This window comes from Cebidichthys violaceus, unplaced genomic scaffold, assembly GCF_023349555.1.
Source record: "Cebidichthys violaceus isolate CVI_PGR_0920_01 unplaced genomic scaffold, fCebVio1.0.p SCAF_8, whole genome shotgun sequence".
NCBI lineage: Eukaryota > Metazoa > Chordata > Actinopteri > Perciformes > Stichaeidae > Cebidichthys > Cebidichthys violaceus.
The window spans coordinates 819,583-842,428 of record NW_027176964.1 but is presented as its reverse complement, the minus strand read 5'-3'; the positions used below and the strand labels follow the sequence as shown (position 1 = coordinate 842,428).

Genomic DNA, 22,846 nt, shown 5'->3' with positions numbered 1-22,846 from the left:
GACATGTTGCAATATTACAAGCTGCAGGCTCCAAAGCTAATATGTCTAAATATGAACATACAAGAAGCCGTTCGATACAGTTTTAAAAAAACATTCCACTGATTGAATCTTTAGAGATCCTCCTCCTACCCTTGATCTTGATGCTGGCAGATGTCTTCTGGTCTCCACACACACAGCTGTAGTCTCCACTGTCTTCTGGCACCACCTTGTTGATCAGCAGTTCGTTCACAGAGGCCTTCTGCTTCATCTGGTACTTTTCTCCAGACTTCAGGACCTGCGTTCCCTTCTTCCACTCAACAGGTAGTCCAGGTTTAGAGAGCTCACAACACAGAGTAACACTCGCTCCCTCCTCAGCCTCCTGGTTCTCCAGCTTCTGTTTGTAGGTCACTGGTTGGGCTGAGCATTTATCAGTTGGTTAGGAGTCAGTGGCATGCCATGATGAAAAATATAAACATACAACAATAAAACAAAAAAAACAACGCGGAACAAAAAGAAAAAAAAAACATGACATGTTGCAATTTTACAAGCTGCAGGCTCCAAAGCTAATATGTCTAAATATGAACATACAAGAAGCCGTTCGATACAGTTTAAAAAAAATCAAACAAATACTGAACACAAAAAAGGTAAACACTGACAAGTTCCAATTTCTGACATGCAGACTTAAAACACATATGTCTAAATATGAACATACAACAAGCCATTCAATAAGTTTTTTAAAACATATTCCACTGATTGAATCTTTAGAGATCCTCCTCCTACCCTTGATCTTGATGCTGGCTGAGGTCTTCTGGTCTCCACACACACAGCTGTAGTCTCCACTGTCTTCTGGCACCACCTTGTTGATCAGCAGTTCGTTCACAGAGGCCTTCTGCTTCATCTGGTACTTTTCTCCAGACTTCAGGACCTGCGTTCCCTTCTTCCACTCAACAGGTACTCCAGGTTTAGAGAGCTCACAACACAGAGTAACACTCGCTCCCTCCTCAGCCTCCTGGTTCTCCAGCTTTTGTTTGTAGGTCACTGGTTGAGCTGCGCATTTATTAGCTGGTTAGCAATCAGTGGCATGCCATGATTAAAAATATAAATAAACAACAATAAAACAAAAAAACAAATGCGGAACGAAAAAAAAAAAACATGACATGTTGCAATATTACAAGCTGCAGGCTCCAAAGCTAATATGTCTAAATATGAACATACAAGAAGCCGTTCGATACAGTTTTAAAAAAACATTCCACTGATTGAATCTTTAGAGATCCTCCTCCTACCCTTGATCTTGATGCTGGCAGATGTCTTCTGGTCTCCACACACACAGCTGTAGTCTCCACTGTCTTCTGGCACCACCTTGTTGATCAGCAGTTCGTTCACAGAGGCCTTCTGCTTCATCTGGTACTTTTCTCCAGACTTCAGGACCTGCGTTCCCTTCTTCCACTCAACAGGTAGTCCAGGTTTAGAGAGCTCACAACACAGAGTAACACTCGCTCCCTCCTCAGCCTCCTGGTTCTCCAGCTTCTGTTTGTAGGTCACTGGTTGGGCTGAGCATTTATCAGTTGGTTAGGAGTCAGTGGCATGCCATGATGAAAAATATAAACATACAACAATAAAACAAAAAAACAACGCGGAACAAAAAGAAAAAAAAAACATGACATGTTGCAATTTTACAAGCTGCAGGCTCCAAAGCTAATATGTCTAAATATGAACATACAAGAAGCCGTTCGATACAGTTTAAAAAAAATCAAACAAATACTGAACACAAAAAAGGTAAACACTGACAAGTTCCAATTTCTGACATGCAGACTTAAAACACATATGTCTAAATATGAACATACAACAAGCCATTCAATAAGTTTTTTAAAACATATTCCACTGATTGAATCTTTAGAGATCCTCCTCCTACCCTTGATCTTGATGCTGGCTGAGGTCTTCTGGTCTCCACACACACAGCTGTAGTCTCCACTGTCTTCTGGCACCACCTTGTTGATCAGCAGTTCGTTCACAGAGGCCTTCTGCTTCATCTGGTACTTTTCTCCAGACTTCAGGACCTGCGTTCCCTTCTTCCACTCAACAGGTACTCCAGGTTTAGAGAGCTCACAACTCAGAGTAACACTCGCTCCCTCCTCAGCCTCCTGGTTCTCCAGCTTCTGTTTGTAGGTTGGCGGCAAAGCTGTACAACCAAGTTTTCATTACATGTCAAAACAGCTGAAATAAATACTCTAAAAAAAATGTTTTTTACAAAACATGACCAAGGCACAGAAATGAAACTCCTTCGGTAAAACATAATAACCTTTCCAATACAACTTAATGAATCCATACCATTGACTTTAACAGTTGCAGATGTCTTCTGGTCCCCGCACATGCAAGAATACTCTCCACTATCTTCAACCTCTAAATTCTTAATCTGAAGCTCACAAGAAGTCTCCCTCAGCTTTATCTCATACTTCTTTCCAGCCTTCAGAATTTCAGAGCCTTTTTTCCACTGAACACCATCAGCAGGTTTTGATAATTTGCAGCGAAGTGTCACAGACTCTCCTTCCTTTTTCTCCTGGTTCTTGAGCTTCTCTTTAAAACTGGCAGGCAGGGCTAAAATAAAATGACTTGATTATATAAAACAGGGTGTTGTTGGTTTGTTGGATGTGATGGAAGATGGAAAATGATTAGAGGTGAAATTGATGTATGAGTTGTTGTGTTCCAGTCATCCAACATTAGACTTTGGAATCCATACATTATTCAACATTATTCAACAGTTGGGCTGATGTTCCTTTTAAAGAAGGTTTACCTACAACAGCGCACTTCATCTAAAAACAAAATCAGACATTCTCATGACAATGCAACAGAATGAAATCTTTTTTGAAATGCACAAAGGATTACCAACAAAGAAAACATTCCTTCATGTAGTGCGCAGTCCTTGCATAATAAGACAACGCATATGAAAACAGGTCACTTTGTAACATTTGGACATAGTGGGGGATGTCGCTCATAATTTGTGGACGAGCAGACAGTCTCTCCATCACACAAACCCCCAAACTAAGAGATATTTCTCACAATGCAAAAATACTGAAAATAAATGTATATTAAGAAAATAAAGATATTTTAGTAACAATTCAACCTAACCAATGGTACTTTTGACAAATCTACACTGTAGGTAGATTTGTTGGTGACTGCGCGATGTCAGTTACCTTTGACACCAAGGGACGTCTACACTTCCTGATCCCCAGCTACCACAGAGATGGTGCCTGAGTCCCTGGGAGTCAGCTCTCTTACAGTAAGAGAGTGGAGCCCCCCCCTCTAGAACATGAATACTATTGAGGGGGCTTGGCTGCAGCGGTGTACGATCTAAGCACCACTTTACATGGTGCAGATCAGTAGGACAGACAAATGTAGCAGATTCCCCTTCAAAACAATGAACATCCTGTGGTTTTCCCACTATAACCACAAACCGGCCTTTAAAGCAAAACCAAACTATGAGCAAAGTCACCACAGCATTTATCTCAATGGCTTTGAAAACCTTGCAAAAGGATAGACTAATTCATAAAAACAATCAACTCTGCAAGACAAAAACTTACCCCAAACTTGTACACGTACACACTTTGGTCCTTACCGTTGACTGTCACCTTTGCCATGCTCTTGGCAGTGCCCACGTCACAGGTGTAGATATCGGTATCTTTCTCCTCCAGCTGTTTGACGGTGAGGGTTAAGGTCCCCTCCTTCTGGGACATCTCATATCGACCTCCAGCCTTGAGCTCTGTGTGTCCTTTAAGCCATATCACAGTGGATGGGGTTTGTGCAGTCTCACATTGCAAGGTCACAGAGCTCCTCTCCTCAGCTTGGCTGTCTTTAAGCACTTTAGAGAATTTATGGATTGGCTCTGAAAAAAAAGAAAAGAAAAGAAAAGAAACTAGTTACAAATTACACAGTATGATATTGCAGGATTAATCTATGGTTTCAGAACGATTATCTCAGAAATGAGTCTAGATTTATTTAAATATATTGACCAGCTTTTTACCACAATCTCTCAAACAGAGTTGTCATAAGTTAGTTGCTTAAATGGTCTGACTATCAAAGAGGAAAAAGGCAGTAAGATGGAAGAAGGTAAACATGGACTTTTCAGTCTTACCCCTGATTTCCAGCTTGGCTTTAGTGGTTGCACCTCCAACAACTTCACAACTGTACTCTCCAGAGTCTTGAGCAGAGACATTATGGATGGTCAGCTTCATGACTTTATTCTCTTGGCTAATGTCATACTTCTGGCTCTTTTTGATGACTTTGCTTTCCTTGGCCCACTTTACAGAGGAACTAGACTGTGTTACCTCACAGGTAAATACAGCATCTTCCCCTTGAACAGCACTAACACTCTGTAGTCCTTTAGACACAGACGAAGCTTTGCCTGCAAAAAGGGATCATGACATGTTTATTTTAATAAAATAAAAAAATTTAATAATCTACTTTGTGTAGGCCTCTTAAATACGTAGTTTACCTTCAACTGTTAATGTTGTTTTGGAGCTCAGGTCTTTGATGTTGAAGACCACCACACCAGCATCAGCAGGAATGACATCCTTAACGGTCAGCATGTACTTGCGTCCTTTGCTGGTGACTTTGAAGCGGCCTCCATTTGTGACAGCGTGGCCATTAAGAGTCCAGGAACACTCATCTGTGCTCTCACGAGATAAGATGCACTCAAAGCTACACGTCTCTCCCTCATTCACCTCAGCTGACTTCAGCCATTTGGTAATTCCAATGCCGAGCTCTAAATTTGGGACGGAGAGCGCAAATTGGTGAAGATGCCGAACAATACCGTATGTACGAAGGCTAACACTGTAAAACTGTATATTTAAAACAACGGTACCAACCTCTTACAGTGACCTTGGCTTTAGAAACCTCAGTTCCAAGATCACAACTATACTCTCCAGCGTCTTCTTTGGTGACGTCCTTGATGATCAGTCCCAAAGACTTGCCAGTGTGAAGGAGCTCATACTTTGACCCAGCTTTCAAGACTTGACTTTCTTTTCTCCATGTAGGAGAAACTCTGGGCTTGGACGCCTCACACGCCAGAGTTATCATGCCTTTCTCCTCTCCGATGACATCATCTAGAGACTTGAGGAACACAGCACGCTTCTCTGGAGGGGAAGTGAGAAAATCAAGTTACAGTTGGTTATATTATGTTCTCAACTGCATTTATACAGGGTTGATTTTCAGAGCAAATTCCAATACAGCTTCAAGGTATGGCGAAATTTGACACATGAACAAATGCTTCTATCAGAGTACTATCAGTAGTTCTTACCTTTAACCTTAAGTGTCACAGACTCTTTCACCTTGCGGACTTTTAAGGTGATAGTCCCCCCATCCTTAGGGGCCAAGTTCTTCAGCGTGAGCTTGTGAACCTTTCCGTCGTGAGCGATGGTGTTGACTTCATTAGTGAAGAGCACCTTGTCATTCAGAAGCCACTGCACCTCTTCATCTGCATAGTTAATCTCACATGTGAACACTGCATCGCTGTCTTCGTCAACCACTGTGTCCGCCAAGTGCTTGGTGATCTTAATGTCACGCACTGGATAGAAGAAACATGACATGTTTTAGTTTGAAGACAATTCTAAAGCAGGTTCTTTATGTGATGGTTTTGATAAAAAAAATTGCAGAATTTGCTATTTTTAGTGTGGTATCCAAAGGTCTATACTGTACCTTCAACAGTAAGCGTCCCTTTGGTCTCAGCAGGTCCAGACTGACAGCGGTACACTCCACTGTCTTCCTCAGTCAACCTTTGAATGGTAAGTTGAGCCCTCGTAGTGTCTTGCTTAATGTTATACTTGTCTGACGCTGACAGAGATACCTGACCTTTGAACCAGTTCACCTCTTTGGGTGAGGCAGAAAATTTGCAGGTGAGTATAGCAGAGCTTTTCTCCTTCCCCTTCACATCTTTGATGGGCTCTGCAATCTCAAGCGGACGCTCTAAATGTGAGGAACAGCATGTGATCAGACTTATGCAGGACATACCCACAACAGGAACACAAGTTACTGTGGCCAACTGCTGTATGAACGTGCTTCAACACATTTACCTTTGACTGTGAGCTGAGCTAAAGACTTGCTCTTCCCAGCTGTGAACTGCACAGGTCCCGTCATTGATGCTTTGGTCTTTTTGAAAGTGAGACGGTGCATAGTGCCCTCTTTCTCCATTTCAACATCAGCGCTCTCCTGCACAGCAACTCCATTCAGAGTCCATATAGGAGGTTTCACCAGCTCCATGCTGATTTCAACTTCAAAAACAGCTGCAAAGGGTTCTGTCACTTCTACTGAACTAAGCTCCCGCACAATGCTGATTGACTGCTCTGGAGGGGTCATGAAAACAAAATGGTTTAGTTAGAAGTTAAGGATATGATTTCATCAAATAAAGGTAATGTTGATTTATAGTTAAGGACCACAGCACACTACTTTGTCCATGGACTTGACTGTAATAACCTCACATAGTTCTACTCAATCAGAATGACTGAATACACCTGCGTGGGCCACTACAACTGCAGTACAATTTAGTTAGTTTCTTGCACACATAATTTGAAATACCAATTACTATGGGACATTCATTTTAGTATTTAGTAGGTCAGGCGTGTCCCAAAATGGCCACGCAATGGATGGATGGATGGATGGATGGATGGATGGATGGATGGATGGATGGATGGATGGATGGATGGATGGATGGATGGATGGATAGATAGATAGATAGATAGATAGATAGATAGATAGATAGATAGATAGATAGATAGATAGGTACAGACAGCTACCTCATTGACTAAGAGTCTGATGGCTTGTAAACACTTTGAGTATGTATATATACAATATACACAGTAAAATACAGTAATATACTGTACATAAATACCCTACAATTGAGAATCATGACACGCAATCAACGTATGTCATCTCCCGTGATGTTACCTTCTACAAGTAGTTTACAGGTTGTCTTGTCATCAGTGCCGTCACAGGTATAGGTGTCTTCGTCCCCAGAGCCCACATCGTTGATGATGAGATTTCGGTACACATTTTCACTTTTGATCTCGTATTTCTTGCCATGTTTGATCTCCATCTTGTTCTTGTACCACTTCACCTTTGCGCTGGCACGCGACACTTGGCATTCAAGATGACCACGATGCTTATACATCGCTATCTTATCCCTGAGTTTCTTCACAAACTTCATGGGCAGCTCTACAGTAACATTAACACTGAATCAATGAATACTATCATGTATGCCACAAAGGAAGATTAAATGCTATTAATGCCAAAGCCCCTGCCAAAGCACAATATAGGACAGGCAAAGCCTAATAATTAAAATATGCCAGATAGTGCCAAAGCAAACAGAGCTAATAAGCAACAGCTGCAGCATTGTTTTGCAAAAGATAAAGCAGACCGCATTCATTTTGTAATGGCATTACATTAAATTGGACGTACTGTGTGCCAGTCACGCAAGTGTTGACATAACTTATGGTCGACTGAGAATTTTATCTGTCACAGATTGTGCCTCTAACATAATTTTGACAGATATATATATATATTTTTTCTTACACTCCTGGAGATTTCCAATCACTAAATGTCCAAAACCACTAAAACAATGACGTCTTCTCTGTAGACCATTGTACAGACCAACATTCGATCACGACAGACAGCTATTACAAAACCCCTTGAAAATAATCCTAAACCTGAGCTAAAACACCATACCAGTTGTTTTTCCTTTTGCCATCAGGCCTCAATGAGGCATAACAATGTCCATGTGAATTGCAAGTGGATTTTCCATCTCATCAATATTGTCAGGATGATGCATTGTGTTTATTCTTTTAGCAAAACAACATTTCGTCTAACTTTAGTGTGACCTTTTACATTTAGCTCACTAAACCAGTTGAAATGTTCAGGTCAATTTATCAAATCATCCAGGAAATTGTTGATACATACAGTCTTCTGTAAAGCATAATCATATGTTTACAGTAGCCAAATTGTTTTTAATTTAGAGAGAAATAAGGTTTAAAATATTAGGTTTTACATAATTTGCAACTTTCTAACAGCTTTTGTCATAGTGAGTAGAAATAATCCATTTGCAACCACATCTGAACATTGTAACATACGGGTTAGCTAATCCATGCAGTAATATAAGGTGCATACTCATTGACTCGTTTACCTTTCACTTTCAGTTTTGCAGTTGAAGAGGCTTTGTCAGCTGTGAATTTAATCTCACCCATATCTTCTGGGGTGACGGTCTTAAACAGCAGTATATAGGTTCTGCCTGGAACAAGAAATGGACAGCTTGTAGATGATCATTATTCAGGCAACTATATAAAGCTGCACGAATATACAGGTGTATACATTGGTGTACTACTTTCTTGAGAACTTACCCTCTTGTCTCATCTTGATGTTGTCACCGACTTTGAGTTTGATACTTCCTTTGTACCACTGGCACTCCACTTCATCATGTGAGATTTCACAGACGAATGCAGCACTCTCCTTCTCCATCACTTCAACATCCTCCAGCTTCTTAACAATCTTAACATCTCTGGCTGCAGGGGAAATATTTTGAAGACGTTTCAATATACTGGAAATCAGTTTGGTACCTGAATGATTTGTGTGCTTCATGACATCATTAATAATTACCATTAACGGTGAGCTTGGCGGCGGTGTTATCATCAGTAGTGCGGCAGATGTAAGTGCCTGCATCTTCAGGGGTGCATTTGTTGATGACCAAAGTACGCTTTCGGCCCAAGGAATGGATGCCAAAACTCTTACCCAGTTTCAGTTCCACATCATCCTGAAGAATAATCATTTTTTCAAAAGGTTATATATGTACATTACACTTTGCACAAATCTTATTTCACACTGCAGACAGTAATCCAAATAATAATTTCTCACCTTGAACCATTTAACATCTGCATTTGTTCTGGACACTTCGCATTCAAAGGTAACCTTCTCCTTCACAGGAACACTGATATCCATGATGGGCTTGGAGATCATAGCAGGAGGTTCTGTAGAATCAACACACATGTTGGTTAAATAGTGACTAAATGATAACGTTTGTAGCAGAATGGGTGCTGCACAAAAATAGCGCCTAAGACCCTCCAATTTGGTGACTGACAGGAAGCAGCCCTTACCTGTGATAATCAGTTTGCCAGAACTATGTACTCCCTCTGCTTGGAAGGCAATAGTTCCCGCATCCTCCCTCTTGAGATTGGACAACGTTAAGGCATGCTTCTTTCCCAGAGCTGTGATACGGCAGTTCGCCCCTGACTTTAACTTGGCCCCATCCCTGATCCAGGAGCCTTCAACATCAGCCTGGCTCAGTTCTACCTCAAGAGTCACCGTCTCTGTCTCATGTGCCTTGGTTTCCGTTAGCCCCTTTATAACCTGGATCTTCTTCACTGAAGGGAGGAGGACAAAAAGTGTGAACAGGCAAGCAAGGTTTTTGTCACTCCAAATGTATGTCCAAACCCAAACACACATTACTGGAGAATGACTTTATAGATATGTACTGAAATACTGTATTTTGTATCCTAAACATGTGATTGTGGATCGGTCTTACTCTCCACGTTGAGCTTGGCCTGGGTTTTGTCATCCAGAGTTTCACAGGAGTAGATGCCCCGGTCAGCATAAGTCACACTCTTGAAGACCAGAGCCTGCTTAGCTCCGTCTACCCGAACCTGCATGTTTCCTGCAGGCTGCAGCACGACGCAGTTCTTCATCCACCTCACTTCATCTGACGGCTTACTGAGCTCCACCTCCAGCTTCACTTCACTCTGCTCCTCCACTGTCAGGTTTTCTAGCTTTTTCTTAAATGTCACAGGCTCATCTAATTAGGGCGCAAAGAAATGTCAAAGTCAATGAGGAAATCACATTACTTAACATACTTAAGAATGATATTTTAAATGCATGTTCTTACGCTGCACTTGCAGGGAAGCTTTGCAGCTTTTGCCTTCTGCATCGACGCTAATCTCTCCAGCATCTTTTTGGGTGACAGAGGTGATGGTGAGTGAGTGACTGCTGCCACCACGCTCTATCTTATACTTGGGCCCAGCAGTGGCGGGTATGTTGTTGTGGAACCATTTAACGTTGACGTCCGCTGGGTTGACGGCGCACTTGAAAATGGCGTCTTTTCCCTCCATTGCAGCCACGTTGTTCAGTTTTGTGGTCAGCCTCACTAGTCTGGGTGCTGCAAGGAATGCGTGACATCAAATGAAACGGACTGATATGAAGAAAAAGTTCCTACCCTGATACTTTGAATGTTTTGAGTAAACAATGAATTACCTGTTGAAGAGACTTTAGCAGACGTCTTGTCATTTCTACATTCACAGCTGTATTGTCCTTCATCTTCTTTAGTCATGCCAGTCACAGTGAGAACCCGCTTAGCACCATCTGTCCTCACACAGTACCTGCCTCCAGGTTTAATTTCACGCCCATCATGCTGCCAGACAACATCCCCTGAGGCTTGATTCAGTTCACACATCAGGCTCAGTGTGCCTCCCAACTCCACCGTAGCAAGTTTCAAAGGGACAACAAACTTCAAAGCTGAATCTGGAATGAAAACATGAATGTTAGACATCAAAACCCAATATGTCAATCAACTATCAATTATCATATTGTTTTAACATTTCTGTGACTTGCCTTTAACTTGAACTTTGAAGTCTAGTTTGTCATCAGCAGTTTGACAGGAGTATGTTCCACTGTCTTTGGATTCTGAGGATTTTACTACCAGGGTGCGAGAAAGGCCCTCTTTTTTCATTTCGTACTTGCTGCCCTCCTTCAGCTCCGCACCATCTCTAAACCATCTCACACTACCACTCTCTGTGGTCAGCTCGGTGGTCAGAACTACTTTTTCACTAGCTTGAACAACACATGTGTCCTTGACAAGCTTCTTCTGGAACTTGACAGCTGCATCTAAAGAGAAGTAAGAGTTTAGTTTTAAATTATTTGTGCAGAGAATTATCAATCTTGTTGGAATTTTTTTAATATTTTAAATATATATTACCTGTCATCTGCACCTTAAATACCAGCTTTTCTGTTCCAGCCTCACATGTGTATTCTCCAACATCTTTTTTATCCATTTTTTCTATCACCAGCTCACAACTCTTGCCCTTTGACTCCATGTGGACGGCTTTGCTGGAAGTCAACAGTTTGCCATCCTTGAACCATTTCACCGCTGTCTTGGAATCAGAAACCTCACAGCTCAGAGTGGCCTTCTGGGAGACCATAGCTTTCACCTCCTTCTGGACTGACTCCTTGTTAGAGAAGCCAGCCGGGGCTTCTTCAGGGCAAAGGAAAACATAACAAAACAAAAGTAAGAACAAATCAACTAGAAATGCATGGACAAAGCCAAAACATGTCAGCTGCAATGAGCAGACTTAATGATTGAATGCAAACAGGGGAACACAATAGATTAAATACACAATTCTACAAAACAAATAAGACAAATTAAATTTGCATACTCTCAAAAGTACTAGTGCCATCTTATTCCTCCTACCTGCCACCTGTATCTTGAAAGCCAACTTCTCAGTCCCCGCCTCACACATGTACTCTCCAGCATCCTTCTTCTCCACACTATCGATCACCAGCTGGCGACTCTTTCCTTTGGACTCAGTATGGATTGTCTTGCTGGAAGTCAACAGTTTGCCATCCTTGAACCATTTCACCTCTGTCTTGGTGTCAGCTACCTCACAGCTCAGAGTGGCCTTCTGGGAGAGAGTAGCTTTCACCTCCTTCTGGACTGAGTCCTTGTTAGAGAAGGCTGACTTGGATTGGATCTCTACAAAATAGGAATAGAGAATGTCATGATGTTGCCCCCCTTTCGTCTCACTACAACTCATTAAATATATTGCGAAACTTTTGTGTCAATATGATACAAGCCAAAATATAACCATCAAAATGTGCTTAACATCAACACATTGACAGAGATGAACTAAAGTGGACAAATGTGCAGCCAAGACGAGCAAAGTGTATTGTGTGGCTACATAAATAAAACAACAAAAAAGCACAATGGTCATCGCAAACATTTGCGATACCAAGATACTGCAACATTCTCAATAAAACCCAAAACAGTAGTTAAGCAAAACTAAAAAGTCAAACCCTCGACGCCAGCTGTTTAACAACACGTACAAATCACATATATATTCCCTCTGGTTTCTCATACCTGTCACCTGTACTTTAAATGCCAGTTTTTGTGTTCCCACTTCACAGACGTATTCTCCTGCATCTTTCTTCTCTACGCTGTCGATCAACAGCTGACGAATCTGGCCCTTTGATTCCATGTGAACTGCTCTGCTGGTACTCAGCAGTTTGCCATCCTTGTACCATTTCACCTCTGTCTTGTTATCAACTACCTCACAGCTCAGAGTGGCCTTCTGGGAGAGAGTAGCGTTCACTTCCTTTTGGAATGACTCTTTGTTGAGGAAAGCGGATTTAGCCTGGACTTCTGTAGGAGCACCTGTAAAGGTGGCAGTACAATCACCCATACAAAAAAGGACTTGACCATATTCCACAATACACACACCACTTTGGATTGACTGGGAAAACACAACGAAACCTTACAGACAAAATGCACACAGAGCACTACGCTGTATTAAAGCATGTCAAAAGACACAACAACATACTTTGAAGTCATAAAGCAAGTCGACACAGAGAGGAGCACAATAAAGGTATCGCAAACAATCCATTAAAAAAAGGAAAAGACCAAATCTCTGACCAGGAACTGACAAACAACCGAACCACAAGACAGCAGAGTTGCCTCAGCAAACAAATGATTCAAAAGTCAAAGCACGAAGTTCAGTAGTCCGTACAAGCAACCACACCCAAAATATTCACATAATTTAAATTGCCATCTAATGCCAAGTAAATATTGGATTATAGATCTTTAAACAAGGCAAAATATCTCATAACTGAAGCAAACAACAATCCAGCCAGAATTCACTGTGACATCCGTAATCAGAGGAGACCACAGACACAAATAGAAAACACAAAATGTCCACCAGTTTTTATTTAAAGAAGCTAGCCTAAGACAACATTTTGAATGTACAGTGTTAATTAATCAAACCGTTTCTTCTAAATATTTTCACATCAGAATTAGATTAATTACAACGTAATCAACTTTGTATGAGCGAGTCATTCAACTACGTTTACCTAAAATGCATTTAGGACTTGTGTTTTACATGCTATGTCCTCAAAAAGCAAACAATGAAATAAATGTTTAGTATTTATTAAACATACTAAGTTCTCCTTACCTTCCACTTGTAATTTAAAAGCCAGCTTCTCAGTCCCAGCTTCACACATGTACTCTCCAGCATCCTTCTTCTCCACACTGTCTATCAACAGCTGGCGACTCTTTCCTTTAGACTCAGTATGGATTGCTTTACTGGTACTCAGCAGTTTGCCATCTTTATACCATTTCACCTCTGTCTTGGTGTCAGCTACCTCACAACTCAGAGAGGCCTTCTGGGAGAGAGTGGCTTTCACCTCCTTCTGGACTGACTCCTTGTTAGAGAATGCAGACTGGACCTGTGTGTCTGTGGAGGAGACAATGAATGCGGATTACAAACTTTTTACTTGACCTTTGATATGTTAACATCTGCAATAAAGTACATAAATCAACAGAAATACTGTGAGCCAGTTCAGTCCTGTGCCCCACCTGCCACCTGGAGTTTGAAGACCAGCTTCTCAGTCCCCGCCTCACAGATGTACTCTCCCACATCCTTCTTCTCTACGCTGTCTATCAACAGCTGGCGACTCTTTCCTTTGGACTCAGTATGGATTGCCTTACTGGTGGCCAGCAGTTTGCCATCCTTGAACCATTTCACCTCTGTTTTGGAATCAGAAACTTCCCAACTCAGAGTGGCTTTCTGGGAGAGAGTAGCTTTCACCTCCTTCTGGACTGACTCCTTGTTGGAGACGGTTGACTGGGCCTCTGATGGAGGAGGTATGACAGAGAAAATATCAGATCCAATAAACATCCAATTAGTAATAGTATTGTTGTTTTGAAAATCCACCTTCCCATACCTGCTACATGCATCTTAAAAGCCAGCTTCTCAGTCCCCGCCTCACACATGTACTCTCCAGCATCCTTCTTCTCTACGCTGTCTATCAACAGCTGGCGACTCTTTCCTTTGGACTCAGTATGGATTGCCTTACTGGTACTCAGCAGTTTGCCATCCTTGTACCATTTCACCTCTGTCTTGGTGTCAGCTACCTCACAGCTCAGAGAGGCCTTCTGGGAGAGAGTAGCTTTCACCTCCTTCTGGACTGAGTCCTTGTTGGAGAAGGCTGACTGGGCCTCTGAGGGTAGCGTAAACGAGAAATACAGTGTTATTATGAGCACCGTTTAAGATCACCAATGACTGAAACATATAAGAGACACCTAATCTATGCATTCTTCAAGGCATCATTCAATATTTGAACCTCATTTGTCAGATAAACGTGAATTAAATGTGAAGCAACTAAACTCTAAAACCCTTTACTCAAATCACTTTCATGCAGCAGCTCATAAACAATTGATTTGAACCTAAAATATTATCAATATATCAATTAATCAATCGAGCAGTCCTACCTGACACAAATATCTTGAAGACCAACTTATCCCCTCCGGCTTCGCATGTATACTCTCCAGCATCCCTCTTCTCCACCTTTTCAAACACCAGCTGACGAGTATTGCCTTTTACTTCTGAGTATATTGTCCTACTGGATATCAACATCTTGCCGTCTCTATACCATTTCACTTCTGTCTTGCTATCCGAAACACTGCAACTAAGAGTGGCCTTCTGGGAGAGAGTAGCGTTCACCTCCTTCTGGACTGACTCCTTGTTGGAGAAGGCAGTTACGGCTTGAGTTTCTGAGAACAAAATAAGGTAAAGAAATTTATATCATATCGTAATAACAATCTGTGATGTGCAGTAAAGCATTGAATAGTAGTGCAAAAGCAATCGTACCTTTTATCTTGACCTGGAATGTGATTTTGTCAGCTGCTGTCTCGCAGGAGTAATGTCCTTCGTCACTTTTCTTGGCGTTCTTGATGGTGAGTTTCCTTTGAGTCCCTTTGGAGATGAAGGTAGTTCTTTGGTCCTCAGTGATCTCCACTTGATCTTTTCTCCACACAACGGCCGCGCTGGCAGGAGATACCTCACAGCTCAGCTCAAGATCTCCTTTAAGGGTCGATGACATTCCCACAGTTCCTCTGGCTTTGTTCAGAAATTTGGCAGGTTCATCTTAAGAGAAAAAGAGATGAAAATTCATGAGCTTTTCATTTAATATTTGGGAAGTTATTTCAGTTGATTTCATGCAAATAATATGTGTGTTAGCGAATGAGAGAGGAGTACACGTAAAATCTTTGTCACAATAATTTAAAGCCCTTTACCAATATATATCTTTATGTTCGTTACAGCTCATGTATGGAAAGAGCCTGACTCAGTGTAGCACAGTAACCCTGGCGTTGACTACATGGTGACAAATAGCTCTTTCCTCTATTTGATGGCTCATGAGCATATGCTTGCAGCCATCAGAGCAGGTCACATTTCAGTATATCACACGAGACAAACTGTCTGCATTGAGAATATACTTGTCGCACACACGGAGCCCAGTTCCCTTTACGCTATCATATTTGCACCGGCTTTGCTCTGCGATGAAGTTAAACTACTTTTTTGATGAGCGTACCTTTAAGAGCGAGTTGCAGGGCCATTCTGTCGTCGGATAAAACACACTCGTAGATGCCAACATCTTCCTCGGTAACATTGTGTACCATAAGGATCCGCTTGCGGTCGATGATCATATATTCATACTTCTTTCCCATTTTCACCTCCCGCCCATTCCTCATCCAAACCACCTGAAGACACAGAGAACAGATTGCCAAAATAGGCATGATAAAGTAAAATAAAATGTATAATTAAAAGAGTGCTTGAATATTATTCTCAAGTAGAACTACTGATACTTAAGTATTGCCAAGTAGGATTACTTGTGCTAACAAGTTCCCAAATACAAAAGTGTCTCCTTGTGTAACAGTAACATGAAATATGATGTTGCACACTGACTGACTCAATTCATCTCCCTATGAATACCCCCTACCAACTAATATGAAATATCCCTCTAGAATTACAACTGGAGGTACAAAGTACAATGCTTCCTCAAAAAGAAGATTTTAGAGTAGACTTCAAATAGCAGAGAAAAAAACCTACTCAATTACACAACGTATAGTGATTGTTTTCTATCCCTGCATACTTGTAAAGTAACAGGTACATGTATGTTTCCATCACAAACCTGTGCATCGTAACCCGACACCTCAGCAGTCAGCTGAGCAGTAGCTTGGGCACTGCAGATCACCACCTCCAGCACATCTGACTTGTTGGTGAACCTAACAGGAGGAACTAAAAATACAGTTTCCATGTTAGACGGCTTTATTATATTGCTATTGCAAAGAATCACATTAAATACCAATGCCATTTAATTCAAAACAATAAAGGTTTTAATGTAGAAAAGCAAATGTACATGATTGAGAGTATTTTTCTCTGTGGATAGTAACTGACTACAGTATGAGATGCATACCCTTCACAGATAAGATGCAACTGCTTTGCGAGCCTCCACCCACAAACTTGAGCTCAGCTCCGTTCATTTCCATGGTCACGACACGGATGAGCAGAGTGTGCGAGCTCTTGGACCTGGTGATGAGGTAGTCTGCTCCACTGCGCAGGACGCGGCCATTTAGAGACCAGAAGCCAGAACAAACAGCGGACAGATCCACGGAGATAGAGAACTCCTCACCAGAGAACGCAACGCTGTTCATCAGGCCTTTCTTGATCTCAGCACTGGGTTCTGGAGACATCAGGCAAACCAGAAATGAGAAAAAGAACACTTGAATGCATTCAAGAACAACACATAAATACAAATGCCACAGAGACATCAGTCCTACCTAGGAAGAAGCTTCCAGGCACCTCCAGGTAGGGACTTTGGCCGAAGTCATTCACAGCAGAGATACGGAACTGGTAGGTGGCTTCTTCTGTGAAGCTGCAGACGGTGATCTCCGTGGAAACAATGGTTTCCCCAGCGTTGCACCTCTGCCATGTCTGAGTGCCAATCTTCCTCTTCTCCACTGTGTAGCTCTTGATGGGTACAGGGCGGTCGCTGTCTGGAGGAGACCACTGAATGGTGACGGATGATTCAGTCTTCTTCTGCACCACGGCATCGACTGGGGGATCGGGAGGATGCTTCCTCGCAGCTAGAGCAGAAAGAGTGAGGACCATGCTGTTTTTTTATGATCATACAAGCACTGTGTGATTGTAGGAAATCAAAAGAAAGATTATAGAAATATTAAATTTCTTTTTTACAACCTGGGTTTTAATTTCATAGTTGACGATCCTGAAAATGATGCAAGCAAGTCAGAACAAACGCAATAAATGTGAACTAGACCCAGGTATCATCCTCACCGGTGACAGAGAATCGAGTGGAGGTCTTGCAGTCTCCAGCCACAAAGGCCACCTCTCCCGAGTCATCTGCCTGGCAATCTCTAATTGTGAGTGTGTATTGTCTGAGCACGCACGCAATGGAAATACGGGAATCTTCCTTCAATTTCTCTCCATTGCGGGTCCAGTACGCATCTGGGAAGGGATGCTCCAGCTCCACACAGAAGATGACGGTGTCGCTGACAGGGACCACTGTCCTCCGGGGAAGTTTCTTAGTTATGTTGCCTGGGATATGAGAGGAAGCAGACGTTACATAAAGAAACACATTCTGCGGCATCGTGGACACCTTGACTGGCTGTTTCAACTTTTAGCATAATTTTAAGAAGGCCATATTAATTACTAGTCATGCCTGTACATAATATTTATTAGGAAATAAAGACAAAATGCTTCAACCATACCCAGGACAGTGAGCTCAGCCACAGTGCGACTGCCCTCTTTCATCTCGCAGATGTAAACACCATCGTCGTTGGTGGTGACATTGTGTATGGTGAGACGTCGAAGGGTGCCTTCCTGCTCTATGTAATATTTGGTGCTTTGCTGCAGCCGTGTTTCCTCCATGAACCAGTTGGCCTGGGTGGCACTAACGGGCACCTCACACATCAGTGTGGCTGACGTTTTCTCTTGAACCTCCACATCCTGAAGCTTCCTCCTGAATGGCACCTTAGGCTCTGACACAATGACAAATATGCATATGTTAGTCTATGAACTACAAAATGCAGTACTTTAAAATCAACCATTTTACAAACGTTCTACAGTAATTTCCCCTTCATCTCTAGTTCAGGCTAGTGTAGTATTGAAAGAGAGATTGGACATATTTTTTTTTGGAGCACCAAAAACTTGATACTGATATTTGTTTGTATTTACATGACTTTGTTTAATGTTAACTGAAGGTTTCAATATACTTCACACCCACTATTTTGAGGTTGCAGAGTACACCTTTCCCCTATTTCTCAGTGCTCTGCACCACAAATGATGGTTACAGTTTCAAGCTGGACCCATATCCATACGTTTGGATCCAAGCCAACAGTTTAGGAATCAAGTGGTGAAACACGTGGCACTCCATTGTGAGTTATGGGTGAAGTCCACTGGGTTCAGTAAAATAAATGCAATATTTACATTAAAATATATCCTGCAATCTTCAATCCAAAGGGCAAGGGAGCTGTTTTTAGCTTGGCAGTTGAATATTTTTACTTTGAGAATATCAGGTTGCAAAAAAACACTGGTCATACACTTGGGAGAATTAAAGTCGGTGAGATACAGCGTGGCTCCTAAAGCACTTTATCTTGTAATTTAGTCACAAGCTTTGAGGATATGCAGTACATGCTAAACTCCTATGTCCGTTGTTATTCTAGTAGTATATCAGAAGTGACAATTCTCTGTAGGCTTATTCGTTGTTTTTCTTTTTTATGTGTTGTATTTTTCTTATTCCATGCAGTATTTTGTGTATTTATTAGAAAATGTATTAGTGGTCGTGCAACCACTCTGCAAACTAACAACCTGCAAGGGAAACATCAGAGGTGTCCGGTTTCCTGCACCAGCAATGAGCTGCACATCAGTAGCACATTATCGGACATACCGACAGAAATCTACAACCCAACGGTTTCATCCCTTGGGCCAATTTCTTTGCAAGGGAAGTCTCGCTAACACTGGTGCAAATGTGCTCCAGTGAGTGACCGACCATCTTAGCATCTGTGAACTACTCATCACCAGCAGAAAATAGATGCAACTCAACACCCTACTTCAGAGGTTGAGCCAGAACTCAACCTTGTTGTGAAATGCCACACGCATTTTGGGAGGTTTAAATGAGGCTTTGGCATATTGATTTGAACACGTACAGTAGTGCAGTTGCCAAAAAAATGAGTGTATCCTTCTAACATAGCTTATTCCTCTGTGCCATATACCTCCATTGCTATTGCCATTAAACACATAACACATAAATGAGCCACATTTATGCACTGGGTGACACGTTTCTTCACTGTGGCACTGTAGTTTATTTTGAGTAAATCCCACATACACCATCCTGGTGTTATAAATACTCTGTAGAGCACCAAATGGGTATGAATGTACAGCTCAATATAGTCCTGTTTGAGTAATGTTTGCTAAAAACTACAGTGCCCAGCCATTTTAGGAAATGACTCAGGGGCTGGGGTCTTGGAAAGACTCATTGCTGGTTTTCATGGGACTTGTTAATATCAATGAAATCCTGTAATCATGTCAGTCCTATTACATATGCTGTAAATGCAGAATATAGTGGTCCAGAGTGATGTTATATGTGCTGACAAGATGATGTATAATTCATGACCACGTCTGAAATGACGTAGAGGATTCTCTTAAATGTGTGTACAAATGCATCACTGACTGTACTGACAGTAGCATTTTCTTAACACATGCCCATCTTACCTTTGACCGTTACCAACACGGCGCTGTAGGTCTGGCCAGCCATATTGGTTGCATTGCAGGTGTAGAGACCGTTATCGCTCTGCTTGCAGTACAGGATCTTGAGGATGAAGTTCTCAGCGTGGTCCTCATAAATGACATGCCTGCGGCCCTCGCTGATGTTTGTTCCATCCTTCCTCCAGATGATGTGGGGTTTAGGGTGACCCGTCACGAAGCAGCTGAGCTTGGCATGCTTGCCTTCAGTCACCGTGCAGGTACGGGTGAACACACCTTTGGGCAGCTTTGCCAGCGCCGATGCCCTCAGCTCGTGTTCCTGACTCTGAGACCTGGAACTATCTGCGACGTTGGTGTTGGAGGAGGAGGAAACGAAGGATCTGCTGTCTTCGTTGCGATAGATGGTGATGTCCTTCTTCATTTCCTCCTTGCGCTTTTGTAGGTGAGAAAGGAGGGAGGTGTTTTTGTCTGCAGCCAGCTGGCGGGAATCCTGGCCATCTACGACAAGAGCCGCTGCAGCGTGTGAACGACCAACAGTGTTCTGGGCCCTGCAGGTGTAGGTGCCGCTATCCAGGTTACGCACACTTTGGATCTTTAAGATGCTGCTGTCACTGTCGGAAACAATCTTGATACGGTTGGTCTCCCCCAAGTAGCGCCCATCTTTCTCCCAATCAAAGTTGGCCTCAGGGTAAGCTACAACCCGGCAGTGGAAACCAACATCTTCTCCCAGACCTACACGTGTAGAGGAAGGCTTAATGATGAAAGCAGGGGCTCTCTGAGCCATCTCTGTCGGCAGGGCCACTTTGAGGGTCACAGCGGCATAAGCTTCCCCAACGCTGTTTTTGGCCCGGCACATGAATTGGCCACTGTCCTCCAGCGTTAATTCGTAGATGGTGAGGCGGTACACATCTCCATCCTCCACGGTTTTGAAGCGTCCCCCAGATGTCAGCTTCAGTTTGTCCTTCTCCCAGGTGATCAGCGGGGTCGGGCTGCCCACGATGGTGCAGCTCAGCGTGGCATCCTTGCCTGCACACACCGAGAACGCCTTTGGGCGGGTGAGAAACCTGGGGACCCCTCCGAACAAGTTTTTATCCATCGTTTGTTCCTGTAATCAAATAAAAAAGATGAATATCACAATACAGCACCAGGAGCGGGGTATACTAGAAAAACATGCAACATTGAACGGGGCGTGTCACATTCGTTGAAGTCATTCTAATGATTTCCAGAGCTTGCAAAACAACAGCTAATAGTTTGATATAGTTTGCTATTAGCTACCAAACACCAACATTATTTTCAAGTAACTAATTTGGGTTCAATTAATAAATGGCAGTTTTACAACTGAATTTGACAAATTGGGCTACACATTTTGTGTAATAAAAAAAGTTGCCAGTTACACATTAAATTACAAAGAAACACTGTCAAATGAACCCAAACCATTGTGAGATGTGACAGTCTGTTAACTGTGCTCTATAAATATGTTATGCTACGAAAATAGACATAAATCCACATAGGCATATTTATGGAAGGCAGTTACAGTAACTGTCAGTCAACGCACCCCTGTGCTGGCCCTGCAGACATTCATCAATACAACGACTTAACTTCGTGCCGTGCAGCCTTATTCAATAGGAAAATAGTTTAACAACACAACAACAAACGAATCCCCTTTGTAACAAGGTCAAATGGAGCTGATATGTTCCTCTCAAAGAGTGACATTTGCCAGCTTTGTCACCTCTGTCGCTAGAACTGCCTGTCCCAAAAATAACCTCAGCTGTCAGAGCCCGTCTCTGTCCATTGCCATTTGTAGAAGCGAAAGGGATATCAGCTGTTTGATAAAGCTTCCACTTCACAAACATACTTCTCTGAGTCTATAACGTTGCCCGAACTAAAAAAGACTTTCACAACTCCTGTTGGAATTCAATTAGTATCGTTTGCAGTGTGTAAAACTGCAAAAACTAAAATGGAGCACATACGCTTGTAATAACAGTTGTAATATCAAAGCTATTAACTCAAAGCAGTAACGTCATTGGAACCGTTACAGGTGTGAATATCACGTAGATACTCGTACGCATTTCAATTGAAATAAATGGGGGAAAAAAATACGCTACAACGGTCAAGTTCTGGTGATAACTCTTAATGTAACGTAATTATTATTTTTTTTTTAGCCTTAAATTACTTTTTTCACCTTGAGTCTTCAGCCACTACTCAGGTAAAACGGGCGCTGAATCATGGGCGCTAAAACGTCAGTTGTGCCGTCAAGATTTCCGAACGATAGCTCCAACTCCAAAAATGTCTTCTTTGTGCTCAAATATCCAATGAAGTGGTTGTAAATCCAGGATGGTGGAACATCCCCCCCCAAAGTCTCCTGCGGTGGGCGGTTGACGAGACTTAATTTTTCTTTCTTCTCTGGTACCTCATGATGTCAAATAGCTGACGCGCCTACTTTTGCGCAGCCTCCTTTTTCCAAAATAGACTCGTCCCACAGTTAGGAGATAGGAGATAGGAGATAGGCTGCTGGTGAGGTCGGGAAACAAGAGCAGACTGGCCTGTCCTCTGCTGGGCTGCACACTGCAGGTCGGACGCTTAGGTCATAACAACAACTCAACTGAATAAGAGACTACTTAAGTTACCAAAATGCGTCACACGTGCGGAGCGGATTCCTTCAGCGCTGGTGGAAAGTTACAAGTACATTTACTCAAGTACTGTACTACTTAAGTACAATTTTGAAGTAGTTTAACAACGTAAATGCTACTTTATACTTTTACTTCACTAACTGACAGCTGGAGTTACTAAGAGTTAAGAAAAATACATTTACTCATGTACTTAAGTACTTGATTGCTTTTTATTTATGTTACTTTATTCCTACTCCACTACATTTATTTGACAGCTTTAGTTACTTGTACTTTGCATATAAATATTATAATTAACATATGAATAATGATGTGTTATTATAGATTAAGCAATCCAGCAGTATACAAAATGTACCAGCTGCAACATTAAAGTATATAATATAT

At 42.1% G+C, this 22,846-nt stretch overlaps 1 protein-coding gene across 8 annotated transcripts in view; it reads right to left on the bottom strand.

Annotated features, from left to right (window-relative positions):
- Positions 1–22,277, bottom strand: part of obscnb (obscurin, cytoskeletal calmodulin and titin-interacting RhoGEF b) — a 59,455-nt gene extending 37,178 nt beyond the window's left edge. For 3 of the 8 annotated variants that reach the window (XM_068737588.1, XM_068737591.1, XM_068737589.1), the window contains exons 1-38: positions 21,391–21,445; positions 19,845–20,940; positions 17,843–18,112; positions 17,409–17,669; positions 16,895–17,200; positions 16,531–16,797; positions 16,246–16,352; positions 15,646–15,814; positions 14,925–15,200; positions 14,546–14,827; positions 13,999–14,274; positions 13,631–13,906; positions 13,227–13,508; positions 12,140–12,433; positions 11,474–11,755; positions 10,982–11,257; positions 10,618–10,890; positions 10,261–10,527; positions 9,896–10,165; positions 9,539–9,805; positions 9,111–9,377; positions 8,872–8,984; positions 8,617–8,770; positions 8,361–8,522; positions 8,147–8,251; positions 6,916–7,182; positions 6,045–6,314; positions 5,671–5,937; positions 5,273–5,539; positions 4,842–5,108; positions 4,469–4,738; positions 4,109–4,378; positions 3,593–3,859; positions 2,308–2,574; positions 1,892–2,158; positions 1,263–1,529; positions 760–1,026; positions 130–396 (exon numbers count right to left, since the gene is read on the bottom strand). In XM_068737588.1, the coding sequence (XP_068593689.1) occupies positions 130–396; positions 760–1,026; positions 1,263–1,529; positions 1,892–2,158; positions 2,308–2,574; positions 3,593–3,859; positions 4,109–4,378; positions 4,469–4,738; positions 4,842–5,108; positions 5,273–5,539; positions 5,671–5,937; positions 6,045–6,314; positions 6,916–7,182; positions 8,147–8,251; positions 8,361–8,522; positions 8,617–8,770; positions 8,872–8,984; positions 9,111–9,377; positions 9,539–9,805; positions 9,896–10,165; positions 10,261–10,527; positions 10,618–10,890; positions 10,982–11,257; positions 11,474–11,755; positions 12,140–12,433; positions 13,227–13,508; positions 13,631–13,906; positions 13,999–14,274; positions 14,546–14,827; positions 14,925–15,200; positions 15,646–15,814; positions 16,246–16,352; positions 16,531–16,797; positions 16,895–17,200; positions 17,409–17,669; positions 17,843–18,112; positions 19,845–20,940; positions 21,391–21,417 (10,105 nt within the window). In that variant the 5' untranslated portion in view covers positions 21,418–21,445. Of the gene's footprint in view, positions 1–129; positions 397–759; positions 1,027–1,262; positions 1,530–1,891; positions 2,159–2,307; positions 2,575–3,592; positions 3,860–4,108; positions 4,379–4,468; positions 4,739–4,841; positions 5,109–5,272; positions 5,540–5,670; positions 5,938–6,044; positions 6,315–6,915; positions 7,183–8,146; positions 8,252–8,360; positions 8,523–8,616; positions 8,771–8,871; positions 8,985–9,110; positions 9,378–9,538; positions 9,806–9,895; positions 10,166–10,260; positions 10,528–10,617; positions 10,891–10,981; positions 11,258–11,473; positions 11,756–12,139; positions 12,434–13,226; positions 13,509–13,630; positions 13,907–13,998; positions 14,275–14,545; positions 14,828–14,924; positions 15,201–15,645; positions 15,815–16,245; positions 16,353–16,530; positions 16,798–16,894; positions 17,201–17,408; positions 17,670–17,842; positions 18,113–19,844; positions 20,941–21,390; positions 21,446–22,017 lie in introns of those variants that run through there. The other 5 variants (XM_068737595.1, XM_068737594.1, XM_068737590.1 and 2 more) reach the window with 4 other exon arrangements.
- Between the last annotated feature and the right edge of the window lie 569 nt (positions 22,278–22,846).